The sequence below is a fragment of the Primulina tabacum genome, chromosome 2, assembly GCF_025594145.1.
Source record: "Primulina tabacum isolate GXHZ01 chromosome 2, ASM2559414v2, whole genome shotgun sequence".
In the NCBI taxonomy this organism is placed as follows: Eukaryota; Viridiplantae; Streptophyta; class Magnoliopsida; order Lamiales; family Gesneriaceae; genus Primulina; species Primulina tabacum.
This window is the reverse complement of record NC_134551.1, coordinates 48,458,160-48,472,587: the sequence shown is the minus strand read 5'-3', so window position 1 is coordinate 48,472,587 and position 14,428 is coordinate 48,458,160. Positions and strand designations below refer to the sequence as shown.

The 14,428-nt window shown below is 32.2% G+C and overlaps 2 protein-coding genes across 4 annotated transcripts; one reads left to right on the top strand and one right to left on the bottom strand.

The window, feature by feature from the left end:
• The first annotated feature begins 4,261 nt into the window (after positions 1-4,261).
• On the top strand, positions 4,262-8,120 carry LOC142533745 (O-fucosyltransferase 8-like). Of its 3 annotated transcripts, XM_075640626.1 has the most exons (10): positions 4,455-5,222; positions 5,524-5,610; positions 5,691-5,781; positions 5,866-5,948; positions 6,083-6,171; positions 6,277-6,397; positions 6,477-6,620; positions 6,702-7,036; positions 7,128-7,368; positions 7,601-8,119. In XM_075640626.1, the coding sequence occupies exons 1-10, from the start codon at positions 4,911-4,913 to the stop codon at positions 7,913-7,915; spliced, it is 1,818 nt and encodes a 605-aa protein (XP_075496741.1). In that variant the 5' UTR covers positions 4,455-4,910; the 3' UTR covers positions 7,916-8,119. The 3 variants fall into 3 exon arrangements, with proteins under 3 accessions (XP_075496757.1, XP_075496741.1, XP_075496749.1); XM_075640642.1 differs by lacking the exons at positions 4,455-5,222; positions 5,866-5,948 and adding an exon at positions 4,262-4,428 and having other exon boundaries at positions 7,601-8,120; XM_075640634.1 differs by lacking the exon at positions 5,866-5,948 and having other exon boundaries at positions 4,998-5,222; positions 7,601-8,115.
• Positions 8,121-10,130: 2,010 nt separating this feature from the next.
• Positions 10,131-13,958, bottom strand: LOC142533738 (calmodulin-binding receptor kinase CaMRLK-like). The gene is made up of 2 exons (XM_075640617.1): positions 12,386-13,958; positions 10,131-10,976 (listed from the first exon to the last, which is right to left on the bottom strand). The coding sequence occupies exons 1-2, from the start codon at positions 13,803-13,805 to the stop codon at positions 10,351-10,353; spliced, it is 2,046 nt and encodes a 681-aa protein (XP_075496732.1). The 5' UTR covers positions 13,806-13,958; the 3' UTR covers positions 10,131-10,350.
• Positions 13,959-14,428: the final 470 nt, after the last annotated feature.

The window sequence follows — 14,428 nt, the reverse complement described above, 5'->3', positions numbered from 1 at the left end:
TGAAAAAAGTTAGGGATGTAGATGGTTGTTCATCTCGGCTCGTTTAAGATATATATATATATATATATATATATATATATATATATATATATATATATATATATATATATATAGGATCGAACTCGATTCGAGATTTTATCATGAGGCTTGAGCTTTCCTAGTTTCAAAATTATTAAGCATGTGAATAGCTCAAACTCAGCTCATTAATAGTTCATTTATCTTGTTTAACGAGTCTAACTGGAGCTCGGCTCGTTAAGCAGATTCGTTTTCGAGCTCGTTAAGCAATATCATTTTTGAGCTTGTTGATCATTCTTAGCCAAAATATTAAATAAGATATGAGTATTTAACGAGGTATATTATTCATTTTATAGTCTTTCAAGCACTTCTTTTACACTTAAATTGATTTGAGACAATGCAAGTTATTATTTACGCTCAAATCCCAACAAACTATTCGAGTGTAAATGAGCCGATATCGAGCTCGAACTTGTGAACAAGCTCGCGAGCTTACGAGCCGAATATCCTTAAACTCGAGCTCGCCTTGGTAAAATTTTCAAACTCGAAATCGAGTTCAAGCTCGGCTTGATAGGCTTAACGAATGGTGTCAAACAAGTTTTTTACTGAGTCGAATTTTAAGTAACTATAAATGACTTGATATATTTATATCCCTGTAAAAAATACTGATGGCCAAACTCAAAAGACTTACAATTTTAAAAGTTGGAACTTGGAACATTGAAAGTCAAGAATCAAACGAGCATGTATATTAATATTAAATTTAAAAATATTTAATTTAAAAATATTCACACATTCTAGTCAATGCTATATTATTAAGTTATATATATATACACACACACACTACAACTAACAACTCTCGACAATCATTTATTTATGCAAATATTTTTAAATTTAATCAATCATTTTGATATATTTTTAATAATTTTTTTAGCTTAGAGAGATATATTAGTAATTTGGGAAAGCAAAGGAATGGAATAAAAGTTACAATTTTGCTATAAATTTATATTAAAATTTTATGTTAATGTTTCTATTGAATGAAATTATTTATCTATACTATTCTATATGTTTTACTTAATTACTCTTTCACTCACCATTACTTCATTAATATTTTATTTATTTATTTTATTTATTTATTTAGATGAGATATGAGTTTGAATTGTTAATTTATTGTTAATTTACTTAGTTACACTTTCACTCACCATTACTTCATTAATGTTTTTCTTAGTTATTCTTTCACTCACCGTTACTTCATTAATGTTTTATTTATTTATTTATTTAGGGACTATCTATAAATATGTGAGTTTGAATTGTGAATTTACTTAGTTACATTTTCACTCATCATTATTTCATTAATGTTTTACTTAGTTATCCTTTCACTCACCATTACTTCATTAATATTTTATTTATTTATTTATATATTTAGGTGAGATATGAGTTTGAATTGTTAATTTATTGTGAATTTACTTAGTTACATTTTTATTCACCATTACTTCATTAATGTTTTATTTATTTATTTATTTAGGTGAGATATGAGTTTGAATTGTTAATTTATTGTGAATTTACTTAGTTGCATTTTCACTCACCATTACTTCATTAATGTTTTACTTAGTTACCATTTCACTCACTATTACTTCATTAATATTTTATTTATTTATTTATGTGAGATCTGAGTTTGAATTGTTAATTTACTTAGTTACCATTTCACTCATCATTACTTCATTAATGTTTTATTTATTTATTTATGTGATTTTTCAATTTTCTGATCTAAAGATTGATATTGAAAATAAAAATAATTTTATTTCATTATTTTAGTTGAATGAACGACAAATATTACAAACGCATTAATATGATACTTTATTTTATTTTTGATTTCATAAATTGTGATATTTAATTAATATCTTAAAACACATGTCAAACTTCAGAAAATGTCATTCTTTATGGTACTTTTCCAATGAAAATGGACATTTTAGGACCGGGTGCTTACCGCTTTACCAAAAGCTATAGCTAGTGGTAATGGTGCAACTCAAATCTTTTAAACCACACAGCAGCTCAAGCACCACGGTTCGATCGTTCTACCAAACAGGGATAATTATTGCACCCAACAATCTGCCTCCCAATAATTGCACTCCTTGCGATCAATGAGAATCGAACCCGTGACCTTGGTTCTGATACCAATTGTAGGACCGAGTGCTTACCGTTTTACCAAAAGCTATAGCTAGTGGTAATGATGCAACTCAAATCTTTTAAACCGCACAGCAGCTCAAGCACCACGGTTCGATCGCTCTACCAAGCAGGGATAATTATTGCACCCAACAGACATTGAGACCATGTAGATTCTATATGCTCTTTTGTAAATTTTTCTTATAATTTGATTAGTTTGATTTATTTCAACTAGATAGAAGAATTAATGATAAATTAAAAAGAGCGGAAATTACTTTCTACTTTTATATTAAATTTATTAGAAATCTTTATAATTTTTTAACGAAAATAATTTTTTTAATAAATATGAATTATAGTGATAATTTATTTTCATTCATTATAAATTAATTTTTTAAATATAATATTTTTTAACTTTTTATTACTTATTATTATTTTTATATATGTGTTTTACTACACATATTAATTTGGCTGATATTATTTAAAAAATATATTTACCATGAAATATTAATCATCAATATTAATTTATAAATGATCCATTCTGATATAAAATTAACTATCTATAATATGTATTCTAAAAAAAACAGATAAAGTTAAACAAAATCCGCAATGGGTTAAAAGTTAGCAGATCTATATACCTATAAATATATGAGTTTGATTGTGAATTTTCTTAGTTACACTTTTAGAGACCATTACTTAATTAATGTTTCATTTATTTATTTTGGTGAATTTTTAATTTTCTGATTTAAGAGTTGAGATGAAAAATGAGAATAACTTTATTTCATTATTTTAGTTGAATTGACGAAAAATATTACAAATACATTAGTATGATACTTTTTTATATTTTAAATTTAATAAATTGTGATATTAATTAATGTCTCAATATATATCTCAAGCTTACACTTTTCTACAAGTGTTATAAAAACTATACGAGAAAATGTCATTTTTCTTATGGTTTTTTCCAATTAAAATGGATATTGAGAGCATGTAGATTTTATATGCTCTTTTGCAAATTTTATAATATTTTATTTGTAATATAATTAGATTATTTTAAGTTATTATTAATTTGATTATTTTGAGTTATTTCAACTTTATTCATAGAAAAAAAATTAATGAGAAATTAAAAAAAAATGAAAATTACTTTATATTTTTGTATTAAATTTATGAGATAATCTTTATAATTTTTAATTAAGATAATCTTTATAATAAATATGAATTATAGTGCTAATTTATTATCATTTGTTAGAAATTAAATTTTTTGTATATGATATTTTTAAACTGAATGTTACGTATATGTGTTTTACTACACATATTTATTTGATTGATATCATTTTAAATTTTTATTTAACATGAAATTATTAATCATTAATATTAATTTTCAAATGATATATTCTGATATATATTAACTATGTATAATATATATTTTTTAAAAAGGAGAAAGTAAACAATATTCGGAAAGAGTTAAAAGTTAGCAAAAACAAAATTGATATTTAACTTAATAACAAGTTTAGGGGTTTTATTTTAACATCATTATGATAATTTAGTTAATTAAGAGAATTTTATTTGATAATCTCTATATGCACTTCATTTAAAAATATTGTGATTTTGGTTTTAGTAATATTCATTATTCTATTAATTTTATTTTTATTGTTTTTCATTGTGAATAATATTTGGATAAAAAATATCTTTGTTAATTTGATAGAGCTATCATTATGTTATAATCACACGAATTAAAAAATACTATATAAATAAATGAATATGTTCGATTTATCGGCATAATGTATTTTTATTTATTTTGTTTTGATATATTTAGATTAATAAATACTTATAAACAAGATGATATTCAAACGATTTTAAAAATTATCTAAATCTTTATTATTTATTATTAGTCACTTACGTGCATCACACGTGATCATTCCTTGTTTATTTAAATGTATAATAATAATTGCATAGTAATATTTCTAATAAATTTCATAATTTTGGGTGAACGTCTGTTTTGAATTTGATCGGGCAACGGTCAATATTCTTGATTTCCAAGAATCAGAAGAACCTGTGATAGTTGTGTCGGTATAAAATGGGCCCTTGAAAACCAAGTCTGATCTTTCTGAAATACCCTTTCCCACCCATTACCATTTTCAAGATTGAAAGGTTTTATTGTTTTACTCCCACTCGTCGCTTGAACAGAACGAAAAGAATCCAGTTTGGTAGAGTAGCTGTTGCCGATGTGATTCTTGGCCTATACTGTATTCGCACAGAAAGGTCAGCTTTCAAATACAAGTTCTAGGATTTTTTAATGTGTTCGATTCAATTTGCTTATACTTTGACACATGTTTTAGATTTCTTTAACTTTACTCTCAATCCAAGATTATTATTCTTTGATGTTTCCGGTTTATCTAATATTGGGTGGATATTTTCCCATCCAACTTTTGAGCTCTCCAAACTCCTACCTCATTTCCAAACATCCCAAGAATAAACGCAGATTACAGTGCGTTTGGTTGTTAAATGATGGTTTTTAAGCATAAAGTTTCCCTAGTCCATAGAATATTTGTTCTTCCATTGAGGTGCTTTTTTGGGACAAACGTGTAGTTATGTACTGAAAGAAGTGTGATGGTGGTGGTATAACAGCTGCCATTCCTGAAATTTAAGAGAACAGCACGCAGAAAGGTGTTTGGTTCTATAAGGAATTGAGGGACTCAGAATAGTCCTGTTCCCGATGCTTTAAGTCGGGGCTGCCTACGGTGATGGAGCACCAATTGAGAATGTCACAAAATGGTGATCCGTCTTTAGGTAGAAGGTCGTTTGGAGGAGAGCATAATTGGGACAAACCTGGAACGGAGAAATGGTATAAGAATGATAGAGTAAAGTACAGTGCTTGTAAGAGAGTTTGGGGGGGTAAAAAGCATATGAAGTGGCTACGAAGGCATATCAGGTCTATCGTGTTTACATTTATGTTGATGGGCTTTTTTTTTCTTCTGGATTCGTTATTGCCATCCGTGTTTAATCCCACACTTTTCAAGAATATGCAAGCTTCGAGAAAATCATATGATCAAGAGGTAAACCTTGATAAATTTAGCTTGCAGGAAGTGTAACTCACATATTCTTCAAATATCATATCTTTCTGCAGCATACTTGCCATTCGATGTCCATTTTGACAACAATACATCTTTCAGTTTATGTGTGATCTCAATGAAGTTTTCACTTTCCTGAGTATCCTGATTATAACATTTCAAAGTAAATTGTTGTAGAACTTACACTTTGGCATAATTTGTGATAATCCGATATATGATTGCAATAGATCTACATACATAATAGAGTCCAGAAGATGATGTTTTGTGCATTGTTTGTTGGTTTCAGGGGAGAAACACTACATATGATGACCAAGCGAAAATTCCAGTTATGTATTTTCGGCTATTACATATGGCATCAGTTTCACTCGCAGAGGTATGATTCTAGACCTGGGTATGATTTATAATGTCTTGTATAAAAAGATTTTACTGTCGTGTTTAATGTTCATACTGCAGAGAGAGATTGAGCAAAAGGAGTCAAATTTTTGGAAGGAACGATATCTTCAAGCTTCTTTGTGGAAACCTTGGGCTGATAATGGGTCACAAGGTACATCATCATTACTAGATTTTACTAAGATTCGATTTATTCCCTTCGATACAAGGTAACTTTTATGACTTTAACTACTTATAGTAACCAGAGCTGTAACACTCAGGAACCACACTGGTTATGTATTAGTTAGTGCAAATGGAGGTCTAAATCAACAACGTGTTGCGGTTAGATTTCTGCTATTAATTTTTCTCTTGCTTATTGTGTCCCTCTTCAAGATAGATGCTTCGCTCAAGTTTTGTTTCCCTTGCTGAATTTTGATTTATGACCAAACAAATCCAACCTCTTGTTCTATTTACAGGTCTGTAACGCAGTTGCGGTAGCATCTCTCCTTAATGCAACTTTAGTAATTCCTCGATTTCTTTACAGCAATGTATGGAAGGATCCAAGGTAAATAACGCTTCGAGACTATCAACAATTCTTTTGAATATTTCTTTAACCTCGGTTGGTTATTACACACCTGATTCATTTTTGTGCACTCTATTGTTATTGCAGCCAGTTTCATGATATTTATCAAGAGGATACTTTTATGAATACACTGAAGAATAATGTAAATATTGTGAAGGAGCTCCCTTCGAATCTGAAATCAAAAGATCTCAAGGCAATTGGCAGTCTCGTATGTGTCCTATATAATATTTTTGAATCAAGAACAGGCTTTCTGGGACAATGTTGTAGTTTTCTGTTGCTGCTGTCAGGTAACAGATTCAGATCTTTCAAAGGAGGCAACGCCTGAAGAATACACAGAGAACATTCTCCCTATTTTAATTCGTAATGGAGTTGTTCACTTTCTTGGATTCGGTAATAGACTAGGGTTCAACTCAATGCCTTCTGATGTTCAGGTAAAAAAAAGTGATCTTCTTGTTAAGTACCTCTAAGATATACTTTTAAATTGATCTCTGATACCTTCAATTATTTCATAGAAACTAAGATGCAAGTGTAACTTTCACGCATTAAAGTTCGTCCCGAGAATTCAAAAAATCGGCTCTTTATTAGTGAAGAGGATAAGAAAATATGAGAGTGCAAAAAGCCTTTTAGACAAAGCGCTTCTTGGAAAATACATCTCAAGTATCCCTCCAAGAAAGCAAGTCGCCATAACAAGCTCTTCCAAATACCTTGCATTGCATTTGCGGTTCGAAGTTGATATGGTGGCATATTCCATGTGTGATTTTGGAGGCGGTGAAGATGAGAAACGGGAGCTCCAGGCCTATAGAGAGGAGCATTTTCCTATTCTCCTCGAGCGGTTGAAGAAAATAAAGTATGGTATATGAGAAACACTTGAACGTTTGAGATCATTCTTCACATTAATATGTCTAGAAAAATGCCCTTTTTCTTTTAAATGGCTGCAGACAGATTTCTCCGACAGACTTAAGAATAACAGGAAGGTGCCCATTAACACCAGAAGAAGCGGCATTGGTTCTTGCAGGGCTCGGATTTAACAGTGGAACTTACATCTATCTTGCTGGATCAAAAATTTATGGAGGAAAATCAAAGATGAAATCTATTACTGGCCTTTATCCGAATATGGTTACAAAGGAGGATCTCCTTTCTCCCAAAGAACTCGAACCTCTACGGAATTTTTCATCTCAGGTGAACAAGAAGGATTAAGGCATATGTTTTCAGCTTTGCAAACTACTAATATATTACTAGCAGCAACTACTGAAAAGTAGTGGTTAAGCTTTTGTATATATTTTTGTTAGACGTTGAGACATAATGCTACCATTGACAGCCAATTTTTACTTTTATTTTTGGTCTCAATGCATATACATTTTATGTACAAGATTCACACTATCATGAGACATGTTCCTTGTATCGGATGCAGCTTGCAGCTTTGGATTTTATCGCTTGTGCTGCTTCTGATGTTTTCTCCGTGACCGACTCGGGAAGCCAGCTATCATCCTTGGTGTCTGGTTTTCGTACCTATTATGGTGGAGGAAATGCTCCCATCTTGAGGCCTAGCAAGAAGAGTTTGGCCTCAATCCTTCTCGAAAATAACACAATCAGCTGGCACAGTTTTGAGAGAAGAATACGAAGGATGATCGAGGAAGGCCAAAGAGTAGTGAATAACACTTGTTTATCTGGCAAAAGCATTTATCGACATCCAAGATGTAATGAGTGCATGCGCAAAGATCAATAGTCCATGCAGCTCGTTTATTTCTTGTTTCGAGTGTGTTTTCCCAGCTGATATTTGCAAGTGTTCATCCCCTTTTTTCTGATATATCAGATTATAGCTGTAAGTATTTTATCCCGATGATTGAAATTCATAAAAAAGGCGGGTTAGGTACTTGTAAAAGATAGGCTACCTACAATGTTCAACTGTACAACACAAGGTAAAGACATTTTTTGTCCCTATACTTCATCACTAAAACATTTTCGGTACCTAAACATTTATATTTGACACGTTTGGTCTGTAAACTTCTGAAGATATAACAAAGTTAGTCTTTGCCTTTAGTTTTATAGTTAAAGTTAACGAATTGATTTAGTTCTTCATCTTTTTAAAAAATATCAAAGTTTTACGTTGCATTATATAAATGACCAAAAACATTTTGAAAAGGATCGGTTTGGAGATTTAATTTTTCAAAATTAATAATTTTTTGTTACAGTTTTGTGAAAGGCAAAAAAAAAAATTTTTAAATTTTAAACTTCCAATACTTATTTTATATAAAATATTCATTTCCTCTAAACTTAATATAAAAATACAAATTATCAAAAAATAAAATAAAAATTTCAAAGATAAATATGATTACTTGATTTTTAGTTTATAAGCTTCTTTTGTCCCCACGGTTTGATAAGTATCACAACATTAGTCTTTTTAACAATTGAATGGTAAACTTAACGGCAATGATTAATTATGTAAAAAAGTGAGTGGGTGAAATGCTTAGTGACTAAAATATTGTAAGGCATTGTTTGGTTCGTTTGATAGGATAAGTAATGATACATAATATGAGTAATTTTAAAATGAAAGATAACGATGAATAACACATTATGATAAATTATATGATGTTTGATAAAATTTTAAATTGCTTGATTATTTTTGCTAATTATATTATAATTATTTTAATGTCTTCATCATATATTGATTAGTAATATATTATTAAAATGGGCTGAATAAATAAATAAAATTTCTATGATTAATTTATTTAAAAAATTATAAATAAAATTACAATATTGTATTAATTATTAAATTTTTACTAATTTCAATTTCCGAAAACAACTAAAAAATCAATTAATAATATAGAAAATAATTAAAATTTAATAATAACATATATATGCATGTATTGTGATAATTAAAATTGTAATACAAATTTGAATATTAAATAATGATTAGCAAAAATTATAATATTATAGTTAAAAATAATAATATAATAATAATTAAAATATTACTAATAATAATTAAACTAGTTATAATATTAATCAAATTATAAATTATATTTAAATATTACTAAATTTGTTGAATTTATAATTATTTTAAGGTTTAAGATATTATATGAAATTTAAATTAATCAAACATCATCTCTTTTCTCTCAAGTGATTATGTAATCACCAACAAGAGGATAATAATGCCTACGGTGTTTGCCGGGTGCAGACTGAATTAGCATATCATAATCTTAATTATACACACCAAACACATGATAAGTGGAAGATTAAAAAATTAATAATCTCTTATTTTGTACACAAAACAATGGCTAATAAACCAATAATTTGTTCCAATCATTGGAGATGAGGAAAATAAATAAGTTATGTATGCCTTTGGAGAAATAAATAAAGGTCGTGCGGGATAATGATTTTGGAGAAAAAGAAAAAGGAAAAAGAAAAGCTTGGGAGATTTCTCCCACACGGCACGATGGCTAACTTGTTAATTTTCGACAATTGATCCATTTACGGTCGCAGACTCACTTTTCATGGTTTTCCATGCATACACGTTGAATCCATGCAGACTATATATATTATTATGGTTTCAAATTTTGCGTTGATTGAATACATAAATAAATCGAAAGAGTGGACCATGCATGCATGCATATTCCGTATATACACTATGAATTAATTTAACAATAATTAATTACATTTATGTATGGTGGATGGTCCATTCTCTCTTTTTCTCTGTCGACCCAAATTTTGTTGCTAAAGATTGTTGTTATGCACTTTAATGACAATGGAATATTGCTTTTATCAAGTTTTGACAATTACAGCTCCTTTTTCATATATATATATATATCACAAAATTCATATGACATGGTCTCACGAGTTAATTTTATGAGATGAATATTAATTATATTCGTAAATTACGAAAGAAAGAAAAGAGATTGCATGCATGTATAAGAGGGCTTAACATGTTCGGAAGGAAGAGAATATATATCAATCGTGGGAACTTTCAATATATAATTTTGCTCTTCAATCGGAGCTCTTCACCAGTCCAAAATTTCCTCTAAAAATATAACTTGTAGGAATTGAAAAACCTTTTCTTTAAATTTGAAATAAATTCCTCCAATCTATAATTGTACATGCTAGGGGCCAGTTATGAGAGACGAGAAAAACGCACCAAGTCTGTTTTCACATGTGCGGGGGATCAACTCAAATCAACTCTAGAGGGGAAGGATGCAAGTCTTTGAGCAAACCCAAGACTTGTTGCATCGTGGGCCTCTTCCCCGGCGCTTGTGCCGTGCACAAGTACCCGACGCCAAGACACTCTGTCATCTTACCCACGGAGTTGCCACCAAGTTTCAGCCTCGAGTCCAGCGCATTCACCCCAAGCCCATCCTTCACCAACCGTCTCACCCAATCAACCGTGTCGGCCGAACCCAACTTGCCGGTCAGCAACTCCACGAGCACGACTCCGAAGTTATACACATCGCCCTCGGAAGACCCACCGAGTCGACCTTTATCACCTAGAGAAAAACCCGCAATTTTGGGCTCTAGATCGTCCGTCAATAAGATATTTGACGCCGCGAGGTTTCCATGCACCACGGGCTTGGACCGGGCATTGTGGAGGTAGGCCAACCCGCGGGCGATGCCTATGGCGATACGGTGGCGGGTGCGCCATTCCAGTTCTTCGGGGGAAGTGTAGTGGGACCCGGATCTGATCTCCCACGTGTCGTTGCTCCAATCTTCAACATTTGGTGCTCCAGTCGGGAGTTCATGCTTCCACCTGTGTAGATCACCGTTGGCCATAAATTCGTACAACACCAACTTTTCATTACCTGCACAATAGGAAAGAACAATCCACAAACTAAGGTCATCCACGTTAACAAGGATATTTCCTACAAATATTTATGAACCTCCTGATCCACGTCATCAATCAAATATTTCTCTACTCAGATATCTCATATTTCACAATCAAGTATCTCACACCAACCAAATATTTATGGATCCCGCTGTCACTTTAATTAATATTTTATTTTCATTTAAATAAAATCATTTCACCACTTTAATTATTTTTATCTATTATTTAATATTATATTTTTATTGAAATACAAAATTAGAAAATTTATAACGATTATTTTTGAATAACTAATTTGTAAAAAAATAAAAATTAACAAAATTTTAAAATTTATAACAAACTATACAAAACTAATTTGTAACAAAACAATATTTATAACATTAAAAAAAAGTTTTGTAGATTTCATTCAGTCGTACATTTATATTTCACATAATAATTAATTATAATTAAATAAATATTAAAAAAAGTGAAAAAAAAATAAAAAAAAAGCTGGACCCCTACTCAACCCAAGGGTCGAGCAAACTCTTCACTAAAATAGTGATGAGCTTGGGTCTCGACCCTTGTGTTTGGGTCGAGCATGGGTTAAGCTCGACCAAAAAAAAAACTCGACCCAAAAAATAAGCGCATCTCAATCACGCTGTCTTCAACAAATTTTAAAAAAAATAGCAATACCCGATTACAAATTTGTAACCGGATATTGTTGTGGCACACAAATCAATTATATGCAGTGGTGAATATTTAGATGGAGAAGATATTTGGATGACATGAATTGGATTATATCCACCAATCTGGATACCCCAACGTTACACCGAATTTAATGTTTCATTCTTTCATTGTCAAGTCTCTGTCGATTGCCATTCGGCACAAATATCTGCCTTTCATTAATGAAAGTAGGTGTGCAATTCAAGAAATCCCTCAATGGTCAATGCATGGTAGAATTTTCTACCATATTGACTCGTTGGTATACTTCAATTTGTGTATGTGTATATATATATATTAAAAATTTAATTAAATTTTGTAATATCTAATATTAAATTCCTCTACAAAACGTTGATATGTATATATCTTTCCTGGAATCAAAATCCCAGTTGGCTAAAATCTCCAAGTTTGACTTTCTTGATGACACGAACATCAATGCATCCTCAGAAGGAGATTTTACAGAACTGAAAAATTGAATTTTAGCGCTACGCTCCAAGGAATTAATCACGAAAACCTATTTCTGGCAATAATCGAATGCGTCTATACTCAGCTAGTTTCTCAGAAACCAAATTTCACGTGATTCTATTAAATAAGGTAGCTAAGAAAATGCAAAATTTGGCAAAACAACAAATATCGTAGCTAAGAAAATGTAGAATCAAGCAAAACAACAATTATGCACAGTACAGTTACCTGCAATGCAGTATCCAGAGATGGGTAGTAGATTAGGGTGCTTGAGCTTAGAAATATCTTCAAAAATTGCCACAGCTTCATCATGGCTCAGGCTTCTGGCATTTTCTAGGACCTTGATTACCACGTGAAGGTCTCCGGGCAGCACAGCCCGGTAAAGGGGCACGTTTTTTCGCTCTGCAAGAAGGTATTCTTTCCCGAAGTTCGAAGTCGAAGCGATAAGGTCTTTGAAGGTGAGTTTCAGCAATGGTTTCTCAAACATTACCACAGGAGCTGAAGTGGGCTCTTTTAGATCAGCTACCCACGAGGACCCGGATTCTGTTTCAAAAGAGAACGGACCCGACTTTTCTAACCTGAATGGGATTTGGATTGGCTTTGTGATTGCCCATTTGGTTCGTTTAGAAGTCGCTCTATTCTTGCATAGGCAGTACGTAAAAAAACTAAGCAAGATTAGGAATAATGTTGAAGGTAGTAATATAGCTAAGATTAAGGCTTTTTCGGGTTTAACTTTCTTGACAGGTTTGCGATTTTTGACGGTGTTTTTCTGTGGTGGTTTATGCGGTGGCGAGGCTCCCGGGTGAGGTTTAATGTGTAAATCAGGCCTGGCGGTGGCGGCGGCGGTGCTATTCCTAGTGATGAAATGTCCGGCGTGACTGAAGGCTGAAAAACCGAACTTTTGGACAAATTTTGAGTCCAATTCACCAGAAAAGTTATTGGATGAGACATTCAAGAACTTAAGGTTACTTAATGGTGGAAAATCAGCGGGAAAATTTCCAGTGAACCCATTGTCAGAAACATCAAGATATTTCAAGAACTGGAGACGGGAAATTGCCTTTACGTCCCCAGAAAAATTGCAACTAGAAAGATCGAGATATTCTAGATTAGTTAAGTTGGTAAACCAAAAGGGCAACGTAACAGCTCTGAAACTATTATGCGAAAAATCTAGATAAGTAAGATTCTTAAAATTCGAAACGCGACCAATATCCTTAAACCTGTTGAACGAAACATCAATCCTTCGCAACGATGAATTAAACTTCACCATGCCCAGCTTCGGGAGCCCAAGTACACCTCCAAGCCGGTTGTTGGACAGGTTGATTTCAACGAGATTCGGAAGAAACCATATCACAGGCGAAACAGAACCTGCCAAAGAATTGTTGGAGAGATCTATTACTTGCAGCTGCGTCATGTTCGCAAGAAACTTCCATGAAATCGTGCCAGTGAGATTCCTCGAAGGGAGTTTGATTTCTGATATGGGAAGACTTGAACAGTTGGTGAAGAAAAACCAAGAAAAGTTGAACCCAGAAACAGAGGCGAATGCTTTGGAAAGTAGAGCTTGGTCTGCTGTTTTGTTGCTGCATGTTTGTGTGGAATCTGCGACGAAAAAAAAGGTAATGATGAGGATTAATTTGAAAAGGGAATTCATGCTGGACGAGGAAGCAGCAATTCAAACTCTGCCACTTTCATTGGTTTCCATACAAAGAGGGATGTTGGAGAGAGATGCAGCTGCGCATTATAATTTGCCTTGGTCTTTCTTGTTGGCTACTACCCTTCTCAACTGCTCAACATCACCTAAGCCAATTTTTAATATCAATGAAATATTTGAAATTATATATTCAACTTTATGATATTTTAAATTTATCAATAAAAATATATCAAGCTGTTAAAATCTTGCCCATGTCTCTCTCTCGTTATGCAAAATGTGTGTAACCATTCATATTGATACCCTAGGGATAGAGTCCGCCTACTCTCGATAGTCCACGTGGATTTGTGCTCAATGTTTAGAAAAACCCGGAAGGTCATTTTTAGGATAGAGCTTGACAGGAGGTCGTCTCATTCACACGAAGCTTGTGGGAGGTCATCTCGATCGATCTCTCGTACGTCCGTAACCTCGTCAATCCGGAAGATGTGGCCGACCTCTCCTATCAACCTCCCATCATGACTCGAGCCAACCTCCCGCTTATGGTATCGTGTTGATTGGGAATGTTTCGGCCGAGCTCACACAGTATCCAGATTGTAGACATGTCCTGCATAAGAGAGTCTCCTACT